Source organism: Mauremys mutica, chromosome 7 (genome assembly GCF_020497125.1).
Source record: "Mauremys mutica isolate MM-2020 ecotype Southern chromosome 7, ASM2049712v1, whole genome shotgun sequence".
Classification (NCBI taxonomy): Eukaryota; Metazoa; Chordata; order Testudines; family Geoemydidae; genus Mauremys; species Mauremys mutica.
In genome coordinates, this window is record NC_059078.1 from 27,647,561 (window position 1) to 27,660,900 (window position 13,340).

The following is a 13,340-nucleotide window of genomic DNA, read 5'->3' on the forward strand; positions in this document are numbered from 1 at the left end:
TTTGGTGCTCCCCTGGGAAGTTCATCTAGAGCACTAGGAAATATCACCTTACTTCAAATTATATGAATCAATTTCAAATGTAATATGATTGTTTTAAGCAATATAAACCCCGCATGAAACATTTGATATTTTCCAAAGCATACAGTATTTAGATCAAATATATCAGCTATTGCCAGACTCTTAGCTGTTATTCAACTAAAATGATTGTGCCTTTCCACCGCAAAGCTGGCTGCTCCAATAATTCTGTTATATGTGGGATTCGCAACTATATATCCCTTATTAATATCACTGTGACTTGAACAAGTTGCTATTTCTGTTATTTTCTAAAAATACACTGCAGAATTTTTTAAAGCCAAGCTTATTTGTTTAACAGACACATATCTATTTGTTTACCCGCCTACATCTGGGAAGCACATGAACTTTCTAAAGGTTGGCATTTTAAAGACTGACCAGACGACGAAAGGGGCAAGTTAAACAGTTTATCATTGAAAATTTCCCAGGCATCCTTATATTGTAATTCAGGTCATTTCTACAGGAGATCTTTAATAAACACACACATCTCCTAATCCAAAGAACTGAGCAGAACTGGTGTTCGAATCACACATGATGGAATTGCTGAGGGTTTTTTTTCCAGTTTGCTTTTTTTTTAAACCTGGGAAATAACAAACAATAAAGCACATTAAAATAACATTATTCTAGTTGCAAAATCAAACACTGTAAAGTTAGGAAATGCCAGAATTAAGGTTGCCTGTGCAACCTTAATCTGGCCTCACAGCAAGTATGCATTATGATACAGTCTTTAATTATACAATTACATTATATTTTTAAACACCAGACCCCTGCCTCATTTGTTGCAGAAATTGGAAGGTATGTAGAGAATGAATAGGGGCACTATACACTCTGACATTGAAGCCACTCAGTGTTTGTGTTTAAGGGATCCTAACTGGGAGGGATCTGCTCTGTGCCACACCATAGCTATGGGACTTGTTTATCCCCTACAGAGTTAGGGCTTATGTGCACTAAAGGGGTATAAATGTTAGTGCGACTAGTGTGTTGCACACAAACTGGCATGCACTAAAAGTTTCCTACTGTGCGTTAATGTAATCCTGTTCCAAACAGAACTACATTAACACACTCGGGAATTTTTAGTGCATGCCAGCAGGGTCCACAGAGGCCAGTTTGTGTGCAACACGCTAGTGCACACTAGAATTTATACCCCTTTAGTGCAGACTAATGCACCATGTAGACAAGCCCTTAATGTTGATCCTGTCAGTATTCATTCTGATAGGTTCTCACTCTCCGCTGGCAACCCCCATTGAAGGTGTGGTGCAGGTGGGGAGGCTTTGGTAGCTTGGCTCCGAATAGTAATAGTATAACTGCGCCAGCTCTCTATGCAGATGTACCAAATGAACTAGCCCTCCACAGATTACTTGAGATCTAAGGGATTACTGCATGGTCTTGTGAAACTGGTATACTCAATAAAACAGATGGAGAACATGATTTATCTGGAACTAGCTGAGGAAAGAGGGCCTAATCTTGTAGTCCTTCTGCAATTTTCCCATGGAGATGGAGGTTCATGAAAAAATACATATGGCTGGAAGAGAATGGTTTAGGATGAATTTTTAAGTGCACAGTAGGAGCCTAACTCTGATCCCATTGAAGTCAATAGTAAAATTCTCATTGACATACATAGGAGCAGAGTTAGGCCAATGCTGACTGTTTTTGAAAAACCAACTCTCAAAGTCAAGGGCCCCAATCCTACAGCCCTCTCTTACACGTGAATGGTCTCAATGGTTTAGCTGGTTCACTTCCAGTATGTATGAAAAACTACTGCAGTCTTTTAGCATGTTTTAAAAAGGTATCCCAGCTCGTAAAAGTTATCCAAGCCACTAGAAAAGTAGATTGAATAGTTCAAGGAGTATAAATAATTTCAAATTGAATCAACAAGACCATTTAAAATATCCAGTAAGGATTTTCCTGAAATGTTTTACATATATTTTATTCAATTAGCAGATATACTTACTTATAGGATATAATCTAATATCAAAATAATTTACTTGAATTTTACATTTTGTTTATTTTTTCTGGTATTTTCCTTAATATGTATCCCCTGTATCCTCTCAATTTACAAATTTCTGTTTGGACTGATATTTTTCATATCATACATAACTGGGTCAGATTTGTCAACTGCACTCCAGATCTTAGCTGCTATTTAACAAAAGTGATTGCCTCACCACAACAAGTAAGCCATTGCTCTGATAATTCTGTTGTATGCAGGATTTTAAACTAGAACTAGATCTTCCTAACTGCTATAATTGTGATTTTGACAAGTTGCTATGTTTGCCATTATTTAAAGGATGTAGACGGGAAATTAGCAGCTACATTTTAAAAGTCTTTCCATAGGAAAAAAAATTAACAAGACGAAAGGAAAAAAGTACATAGCGTAAGAACATTGTATTTAGTTTGTTAAATTTTGCATTAAATGGGGGTGGGAGGAGGGAGGGAGGGAAGGACACAACAACCGAAACAATATAATTGTACAGTCTACAGTTCTAAAACATGCTGTTCTAAACTTACACTATAATCAGTTATACAGCTTCTGAAATGCTTTGGTAGGTTTTTTCATATCTGAATTTAAGAGATGCTTTTCTATCTGGCTCACTTGCCTTTTGAAAAGGTAAGCCTACGCTTAAACTAGAACACACTCAAACAAAGGCACAGTTCACTGGAAATCTAAGGGATAAACATGAGCCTTTAGAAAGTTAAAGCACTGCAAACAGCAATCTGTTTGAAGCATGCATTTGAAATAGCAGATCATTTACATGCATGATGCATGTCTGCATGCAAAAGCTGTTTATTTCTATATTTTTAAGAAGGCATATATGTTTTCAAGAACCAACATATAAAATGCATCATTTGCACAAAAGAATGCTCAACTGCAAAACAGAACACATTTTACCATGTTTATTAGAAGAACTGCTAAAGCAGCTAAATCTGCCTTTCTTCTTTTCCATTAAGTCGTCCAATGTAACCCCTTCATGTTAAGTATATGTAATCCCATCATTTACGCAGTAGATGGCAGCATTTGCAATGCAAAAAAATAAAAATGTGTCCACATATACAAAACAAGCAAATTCAGACAAAACACAGAATGATATTACCAGCCTCACAACTAATCTAAAATTTTTCACCACTTACACTGATTTCTGCATTTCAGACCAAATCCTTGTCCCTTTGAAGTCAATGGGAGTTCTTTCACTGAATTTGAAGGAACGGGGATTTGGTGCATAATTAAAATAACAGTTTATGAAGTATCTTAGCAATTTATTTCTCATCTTAATAGTTAGAATGTGTGCCATTCAACAGTACCTAACACTCGCTGGTTAATAGTAAAAAAATTTACAGAATTACACAAGGGTATCATATAAAACAGGGGTTCTCAAACTGGGGGGTCAGGACCTCTCGGGGGTTGCGAGGTTATTACATGGGGGGTAGTGAGCTGTCAGCCTCCACCCCAAACGCTGCTTTGCCTCCAGCATTTCTAGTAGTGTTAAATATATAAAAACATATTTTTAATTTATAAGGAGGGGTTGCTTTCAGAGGCTTGCTATTTGAAAGGGGTCACCAGTACAAAAGTTTGAGAACTACTGATATAAAATGTTTAAGTTACTGAAGACAGACACATAGGTTAAAATTTCAAAAATGGTGAACTGACTTAGAAGCCTAAATCCCACTTTAAAAGTACATAGGTCACTTAGCCTAACTCCCATTGATTTAGGCTCCTAAATTACTCAAGCACTTTTGAGTATTTTATCCACAGTTTAATTTTGAAGAGATTGCAGGATTGAGTCCTTTATTTCTGAATGTGCAGAGATCAGACACGTCTGTGATCATGAACGTTCCGTGTGGAAAAGGGGCATGAATGGAGCTAGCAGCTCTACACTTTATGCTAAAAGAATCCTTTCCGTAAATTAGTAATTTGTAGGAGTATATTTGGAAGGTGACCAAATTTATCTCACAAGTCTTTACATCTCTTTCCTGCAAGCTCATTATTCTGGTGCTTGTCATTTAAACTTCAGTAAGCTCCCAAACCAGAAATTCAACTTCATAATGCAGACAAGAGGGCTCCTTCCTTCATTGAAGGTATCTGCTGAATATCTACATAGAGATCTTGCCTCCTTTTATGCATACCTTCACATGTAATCTGAAATGCAGCAGAGCACCTTCAGATAATCTTTGGGCTTGACTACACTCGAAACTCCAAAGCGCTGCTGTGGGAGCGCTCCCACGGCAGCGCTTTGAAGTGCGAGTGTGGTCGGGGCGCCAGCGCTGGGAGAGAGCTCTCCCAACGCTGCAGGTACTCCACCTCCCCGTGGGGATTAGCTTACAGCGCTGGGAGCTGCCCTCCCAGCGCTGGGGCACTGTTTACACTGGCGCTTTACTGCGCTGTAACTTGCTGCACTCAGGGGGGTGTTTTTTCACACCCCCTGAGCGAGAAAATTGCAGCGCTGTAAAGTGCCAGTGTAGCCAAGGCCTTAGAGTGTCAAATGGAAGGAAGTGAGGCCACTTTGCAGCCATTACTCCTTCTTCACACATTGTCACAGATCATGCTCAAAATTATATTCAGTTCTACTTTTTAAAACACATTTCCACAAATAGGCTAAGAGATTGCCTATTCAGTGCAAATTTCCATTCAGAATACATAAGTGGGCCTGCTTAGTGTCAACATGACACTGGCAGATCATTAGTTTATGGTATAACAAAAACCAGTGCATTTTTGCACAGCACATTATAAAACCTTTATGACTCAGTCAAATCAAAACTCATTTTCACTTAGTATCCTGAAGGGCACAACTACAGCCCAGAGACCTTCTCATATGCTTACATGTGCTTTGTTTGTTATGTGGGGTAAAATAGACTTAAAGCCTGTGTCTCTGGCCACAGGAGGATCACCCATATCTCAGCTGCACATAAGGATCTAGCCCATTGGTGTTTTCATCGCCCTAATTTTTGTTCATTTTTGTTCATTTTTTTTTCTGCTTTAGATCAAAGCAGGTGGCATCCCTGCAGGCCAAGGTGAAAGTAGGGGGTATAATTTTCAAAAGCACCTAAGTGACTTAGGAGTTTTAGTGCTATTAACAAACACAGATTTAGCAATAAGGACCCTAGGTCCTATTGACTTCCAATGAGATTTAGGGTATGTCTACACTATGAAATTAGGTGATTTTATAGAAGTCGATTTTTAGAAATCGATTTTATACAGTCGATTGAGTATGTCCACACTAAGCGCATTAAGTTGGCGGAGTGCATCCTCACTACCATGCCTACCATCGACTTATGGAGCGGTGCACTGTGGGTAGCTATCCTGCAGTTCCCGCAGTCTCTGCTGCCCATTGGAATTCTGGGCAATGCCTGATAGGACAAAAAACATTAAGCTCCCAATGCCTGATAGGACAAAAAACATTGTTGCGGGTGGTTTGGGTGGTTTCCCTCCACGAAAGCAACAGCAGACAATCGTTTTGCGCCAGAGACCAGGGTGATTAGAAGAGCACAGCTGGGTGCACTGCACATCAGAGAGGCTTTGAAAACCAGTTTCATGACTGGCCAGGCTTCGGTGTGACAATTGATGCAAACCCACCCCCTTTGACTTTAATTCCCTGTAAGCCAACCACCCTCCCCCCATTCAAAATAAAGTAACTATTATTTTGAAACCATGCATTCTTTCTTTATTAATTTAAAAAAATGAGATAATGGACAAGGTAGCCCGGGTGGGGTGGGGAGGAGGGAAGGACAAGGCCACATTGCTTATTGTAGCCAAACTAAAAATCAAATTGTTTGAATTGCAGCCTTCTGTTGCTTTGGCCATCCTCTGCAGTGGAGTGGCTGGGTGCCTGGAGCCTTTCCCCTCCCCCGCCCCGGCGCATTCTTGGGCATCTGAGTGAGGAGGCTATGGAACATGGGGATGAGGGTAGGTGGTTATACAGTGGATGCAGCCGGGGTCTGTGCTTTTGTTGGCTTTCCTGCAGCTCCAACAGATGCTTCATCATCATGTCCGTTTGCTTCCCCAACAGACACTTCATCATGTCTTTTCCTCGCCTCTGCCACTGAATGCCTCCAAGCATTAAGCTGTGCCCTATCAATGTGGGAGGACTGCATGAGCTCGGAAAACATGTCATCGTGAGTGCGGGGTTTTTTTGCCTTTTAATCTGCAATAACCTCAGGGACAGAGATGATGGGGGAGCGTAGAAACATTCTACACTCTACAATTCTGGGGGGACTGCATAGTCACCTGTGCTGCTGAGTTTGCCACGCTGACCAAACAGGAAATGAAATTCAAAAGTTCCCAGAGCTTTTCCTGTGTATCTGGCTAGTGCATCGGAATTCAAAGTGCTGTCCAGAGCGGTCACAATGAAGCACTCTGGGATAGCTCCTGGAGGCCAATACCTTTGATTTGCGTTCTCACTACCCCAAATTTCACCCAGCAAAGTCAATTTTAGTGCTATTCCCCTCGCCGGGGAGGAGTACAGAAGTCGATTTTAAGAGCCCTTTAGGTCGATGGCACGAGGTTGGTTGTGTGGACGCATTCATTTTTAAATCGACCTAACGCGGCTAAATTCGACCTAACCCCATAGTGTAGACCAGGCCTTAGGCTCCTACGTGCCTACGTCACTTTTGAAACTGGGACTTAAGGCTTGTCAGCACAAGTTTTGTACTGATTTAGCTATAATTGGCATCTAAACACTGGCAGATTTTTAAACTGATAGAGTTAAAATGATGCAAAAACTGTGTAGGCACCTAAGTCACTTAAGAGCTTTTGAAAATTGTAGCCACTGTCTAGAATCTGGTATCCTTAACTCCCAAACAAGCTCAACTAGTAGCTAAAATACATGGACTTATTTATTTACTTTGCAGGTACTAGGGGAAAGATCTTTGGTGGTGCTAGAGCTCCACTAGGAACAGCTGAAGAAACAGGAGAGAAAAAAGTGGCTTTAAGCTACCTTTGCATGCCCTGATTTCTAGGGCTGCTGAAGGGCAATTTTGGGGTTCCTCTAAATTACATCTGGCTGCAAAGTCCCGCTACAGCTTGGGGAATCTCCAGCTGGCCAGATCTGCCAGCTATCTGGCTGCTTTCCACTGCTGGAACAGTACAAAATAGCCAGAGGAGGAACTGAAGCTTGGTCCCTCAGTGTCTAAAAGCTGAAGGCATCCAAAGGGGACATTAACAATTCAAAGACAATGCAGTACCAATGGAGTTCTGATAAATGCATTAGGGTTCAGATTTTCAAAGAACTCTCATTGAAGTCAATAGGAATAATGAGAGTGCTGTGGTGATTAGTTAGTTAGTACAGGGCTTAGAAAATGTAACCTGTTAAGTGCTCAGCAGCAGAGTTGTATTGTATTGGTTGAAGTGACTCTCCTCTGTCATTCCTCATATATTTCTCATGTTATCAGTTTCATTTTGACATGGGATAAATAACTGTCCTTGCCCCTGCAAGGCGGCCCATGGTCTGAACATCAATGTTAATGTTTTTCCCAAAAATTCATTTTAATTACTTTCCCCTGCAAATTCCCTGCCCTGGAAGTATCTTCTGACAATTAACATAACCTAAACTAACATAATCATTAACAATGTACAGACAAAGGCCGCCCCATTCTTTCCACAGCTAAGTAAAGACATGATTCTGCTGTATGGGGGAACCTAACCCACAGGTAAGCTATTCCCAGATCTCCACAGCCTATTGCAAGTCACTGAGCACTGCTCTGGGGCAGGTCTCTCTAGGGCAGTGCAAGTATAGGTCTGAGATTAGTACAGGCTGCAGAAGGGATGGGATCTGGCCACTACATCTGCAAATTGCATGGGTCTCCTGGCCAATAACCCCATTGGTGGCTGTGTGGATGTACAGCAATCTGCCATTGAGTTGGGCAAGAAGATTGTGACCCTGTATAGGTCCCTTGCACAAGGTCTGTTTTCTCAGGTTTTGTTCAGGACCACTGTGACATTGCACTCCATATATAAACATATATTATAAAAATATGTTTATAAGGGTGGATATGATGTAACTAGAATATGCTTTATGCAAAAGGTCTCTTGTAAGGTATCATTACAAAGTTTATAATCTAATGAGTGTCCTCATCCTATTTGTATGAATGTATCATTCTTGTATCTGAAACTAGGAATATGAAATATAACTCTGAGGTCCTATTGTAATTATTCAAAGTGTGAGCAATTAATGGTGGCTTGGAATCTTGATGGCTCCCATTAACTAGGACAATTGGTTGTAGATGGCTCTGTTTACTTGTAAGCCTTCCTGTATACGTGTGTGCCAGCGAGTGGGTAATGAAGATTCACAGGACATGTGAACATGTCACATGATACTGGAATCCATCTATAACCCGGTACTTTCCCATTTAGAAGGAGGGGGGAATCCAGAGAGAGACAAAGGATTCCCACCTTGTGCCAAAGCTATAAAAGGGGGTGGAACAGAACAAAGGGATCCCAGCCATGTGGAATCCCCTGCTTTTCATCTAAGATGGCTGCTGGAACTAACAAGAACTGTACAGGGAAAGGACTGGGCCCAGAATAGGAAGGAGTCTAGTCTGTGAAAGAAGCTTATTGAACCATCTCTGAGGGGGAGATTTACCTGTATTCAGTTTCTTAATGTATTAGGCTTAGCCTTGCGTGTTTTGGCTTTATTTTACTTGGTGACTTACTTTGTTCTGTAATTACTTGGAACCACTTAAATCCTACTTTTTATTCTTAATAAAATCACTTTTGTTTATTACTGAACCCAGAGTAAGTGATTAGTACCTGGGGAAGCAAACAGCTGTGCATATCTCTCTGTCAGTGTTACAGAGGGTGGACAATTTATGAGTTTACCCTGTATAAGCTTTATGCAGAGTAAAAGAGATTTATTTCGGGTTTGGATCCCATTGGGAGCTGGGTGTCTGGGTGCTGGAGACAGGAGCACTTCTTAAGCTATTTTCAGTTAAGTCTGCAGCTTTGAGGGTGTGGTTCAGACTCTGGGATTGTGTTGCAGCAGGCTTGCATGTCTGACTCAACAAGGCAGGGTTCTGGAGGCCCAAACTAGCAGAGAAAACGGGCTCAGGGATAGTCTCAGCACATCAGGTGACAGTCCCAAGGGGATCTCTGTGACTGAATCACCACAACCACCATGTGGACACGGACTGTACTCTCTAAAACATACAAACTTCTTTTATCTATCTTAGTCTTTTATACTGACACCCATTTTGCCAGTATATGAGTGCTTTCCACGTAAGATCAATAGCAATGCTTAGTGAACTCCAGACTGTTTCTGCCTCTTCTACCTTTCAAGGATAAAAACTCTGCATGGGCTGTCTTTTATACATATACATTACCCCTTTTAGGTAACGACACCAGCCCAAGCTTGCCTCCCACTCTCCCATAGTATCAAGGATAAAACTCTGTTTCCTCTAAGACAGTAACATGGGTTCAGACTTTATTGGCACTGTGAACCAAAAGTCTAATCTTCTGGAATCTGGAACTCTGGGGACAGGAGTTAGCCTAAATATTATTTTTATGTGGCAATAAGTTCCAAAACCAAAAAAATGATTTCAATCAATTCCAGGAACAAACCACGCAGCATTTACCAGTTTTGACAAACATTATGCCTGGAAATCATTTCTAGCTACAATGCTGATTTGCAAATCAGTGAAGTATTACATTGATGTTCAAAAGCTAAGACATTATTGAAATATTTTAAACATATGATAACAAATATGTTTAAAAGAAGAATGCAGTTTCTTATAATTAAATAACAATACTATAATAGCAATATCAATAACAATGAATATGTATTAATGTAATAAGGAATACTGTTCTGAGTTTCTGTCTATGACAAATCACTCCTTACCAGATTCTGATACCCCTATTTATACTGAATAGTATCTTGCTGGGTAAATAGCTCCCATTGGTTCCAGTAGAACTATCTGAGGAGTACTCAACATATATAGGAGTATCAAAATCAGGCCCTCTACCTCCAATGTTATGGGTAACCGCATTTCGTTAAGAAACCCCACAACAGATGGGGTTCCACATGGTCACTCATCTACAGCATTATACATTTCATATTAAAACTTTAACCACTACTTTGCAAATAAAGTAGAAAGTATAAAAACCTTTCCATTAAATGTATATTTGAAATTTCTGAGTTACACAAACTTTAGCTGACAACAACAAACCATGTACAATCGTTGCAAAGTCATAAATTTAACCTCTTCATTGTAGACATTTCTGCTAAGACTTTTTGGTGTAGAAGCATTTGAGGACTTTCATGAGATAAATCTGAAGGTGTTAAAACATTCATTGTTACCGTTGTCATTAGTACAGTACTCTATAATAGGTGAATTATATAAAGAAAGCAACAGTGACCGTTTTTTAATGTTGACTAAAAGTCCACAAAGATTTCAAGTATTTCACCTCAAGTAAACACTCCTCATAAAGATATCTTCATATACCATGCTTAGGGCTTGTCTACATGGCAAATTGGTGCACTGTGGAGTCACACCCTGCCTTGCAGTACAGTAACCCACTGCCTAGACCTAGCCTTAACTGCTAGACAGGAGGGGATGTCTGAGGTGTAATTTCTTTCCTCACAGAATTAGTGGAAACCACCTTTTTAATGCAATAGAAGCTTATCTTTAGGTTTTTCTCAATGTCTTCTATTTCTTAAATAGGTTTGAATGTGGAGTTAAGAATGTACTTTTCAGAGCCATTTTCTTCTAACTCTAATACACACAGTCACTGACAATCATATATCCCTTTTGGCTATGCCAGCAAGAGTCTAGATTTGAAATGTCATTGAGTTGCATGCAATTTGTATAGCCACTATTATTTTAGAAACCAAAAATAAAATAGAGAACCTTTATAAAACAATGCTTTTCAAACCTTAATAGTGGGTATCAAAATAGAGTGTGGATTACGATTTGTACAGGAGTAAAGCAGGGCAAAATCTGGGGATATGTTTCCAGTCCATTTTTATGGCAGTAGGTAAATGAATATTAATAAAGATGTGGATGCTCAACTAATGCAAATTTTTACACAAAACTAAATTAGTACAGTAATATTTGATATGCTATATCCTCTCCCTTATTTTAACTTTTCTCCAAGCAGTTCAATTGTCTTTCAGTGGGAGTATAAAGTGTAAAGAATACATACTGTTCCGTTTGCCTTCTTCATCACCCTCCTCCTCATTCTCAGGGTCAATGTCTTCTGCCTGTGTAATCCAATCTAAATATCCCTTCAGATCCTCTTCAAGCTGCTGCTTTTCACGTAGCTTCTGAAAGTCCCCTCGGGCTTTGGCTTTTTCTCTTTCCTTGGAAAATTCCCTATTGAATTCAGATAAAACAGAACAAATATTGATTATAAGGCTGCATGGCATTTTTGACGAGGAATCTACATTGAAGAATAGATTTGACACAGCAAAAGAACTAAAGATATTATACAGAAGATTTGAAAGATTCGTTCAAAGCAAGACTGTGGTGCTAAAAGTTCATGCCAAATTTCCTTCAAGCTACACTTTTCATAACTGGTAATAAATATAGTTTATAAAAATCAAGAATTCTATTTACCAAAGAGTACAGATTCTATGATTTTGGCCTCTACACTCTTTGAAGCCACAACTGTTGTGAAGTTTAAGTCTAATTAAAAAAATTAAACATTATTCTGTCTGGCTCAACCACAATTTATACTCCCGGTTTTAGCAATGTACACCCCAACTGAACTGAGGGTACTTGGAGAGAGTGCTGCTTCCAACACAAAAAGAAGATGCTGCTTTAGACTTGCCCTCACCTCTGCTAACTCTGAGTTAGGTGCTTTGCCAAAACTGTTTATCTCATTACCTGTCCTGACTATGCTTCACAGACAAAGGATCTCCCTTAGGTTGTCTTACTTTCCATTAGGTCAAGTAGAGAGCTTGCTCAAGATTCTGAACCTTTTCCCCCTTTGTTCTCTGTGAGACGGCCTCCCAAATCCTGTTACTCATAAATCAGGATTATGCTCTTTTGACTGGTTGTCCATTCGTTAGGAAATATACTCTATCTAGTTCAGCCTTTTGTGATTCCATTCATCCCTTGTGCCACTTCTTATCGCGAGATTATCTTCAAATGGTATGTGGCTCATACGCTGCCCTTACTTATACCCAGGTGTTACCACAATGACTTCCAAATTTCTTGCAACATGCACTTTGACACATGGTCCACACAGATTTTTGAGACACACTGCAATATCATGGCTGTGAGCTCCAGGAATTCCTTTGCTAGAGTGTTCAAACATTTTCTAAGGTGCTTAAGTACCAACAGATCTGGTACTTGTGTAAAGAACCATAGGGTGCAAATAGGTTACAAGTGGTAGTACTATCACTATAGGACTTCTTGCAAAAGATCTGACAGGTCCCCATCTTAAACCTATCATTGGACCTAATTTTGTCCACAGATAGGCTGGCAACTCTTCCTTTGGATTCAATAGGAGTTTTACCCTTCTACCAAGGGAAGAAATTGGTCCCATTATTTGGAAAGTAAAGCATACTCTCTTGGAAAATTTCCAGCCAGTTTGTGACAGGTCACAAAAGAAGCTTAACAAAGAAGTATTCATATAGATACCTCCGAAATAAGATGGGCTAGATTGTGCCTGTTAGACTGGCCCACATTTATATCGGTGATTATTACAAAAGAAAATGCCCATCGTTTGGGTTTCACTTTAATGAAATGACATTACAGCTTGGGGAGCAAGTAACTGAATTTTTAATTCAATCATTTACAAAAAATATTACAACTGCTAGGTATTAGAAACTAAATAAAATGGTTTACATCAAATGTAGGTATGCAGACCAGATATTTGTACTTCAAATATCGACTTCTAATCTAGTTTATACGATCTAATAGTGATCAATACATTGCACAGGAAATGACAGAATAGACACCACAAGCAAATGAGCATTGCAAAACAAACACCCACTCCCAACAATCCCACACTGGCCAATTTTTATTGTCCTTCTATTAACATTTTTGTGTGATTTTGACTTTTTCTACAGTTGGACTGGCTACAGTTACAGAGAGTGAGGGCAGGCACTATGCAAACTTCCTCACACAGCTCTGCTACTGCATTTCAACATGCCCATTATGCTAGTTCTGACAGCTCTAAATAAGCCTTGGGATTACGTTATTCCGTAATTTTATTATATGGACAAATGTCTATTGACAATGACAAGTAGACAAATAAGCTCATTTTTATTTTTGTTCAGAACTGGGATTTGAACCCAAGCCAGTGCATTAATACACTGAGAGCCATGTCCTCAAGTCCC

At 39.6% G+C, this 13,340-nt stretch overlaps 1 protein-coding gene across 2 annotated transcripts in view; it reads right to left on the reverse strand.

The window, feature by feature from the left end:
• The window catches only part of CACNA1D (calcium voltage-gated channel subunit alpha1 D), a 419,514-nt gene that overhangs the window by 146,709 nt on the left and 259,465 nt on the right, over positions 1 to 13,340 (reverse strand). For both annotated transcript variants that reach the window (XM_045024186.1, XM_045024187.1), the window contains exon 9: positions 11,198 to 11,367. In XM_045024186.1, the coding sequence (XP_044880121.1) occupies positions 11,198 to 11,367 (170 nt within the window). The remainder of the gene's footprint in view (positions 1 to 11,197; positions 11,368 to 13,340) is intronic.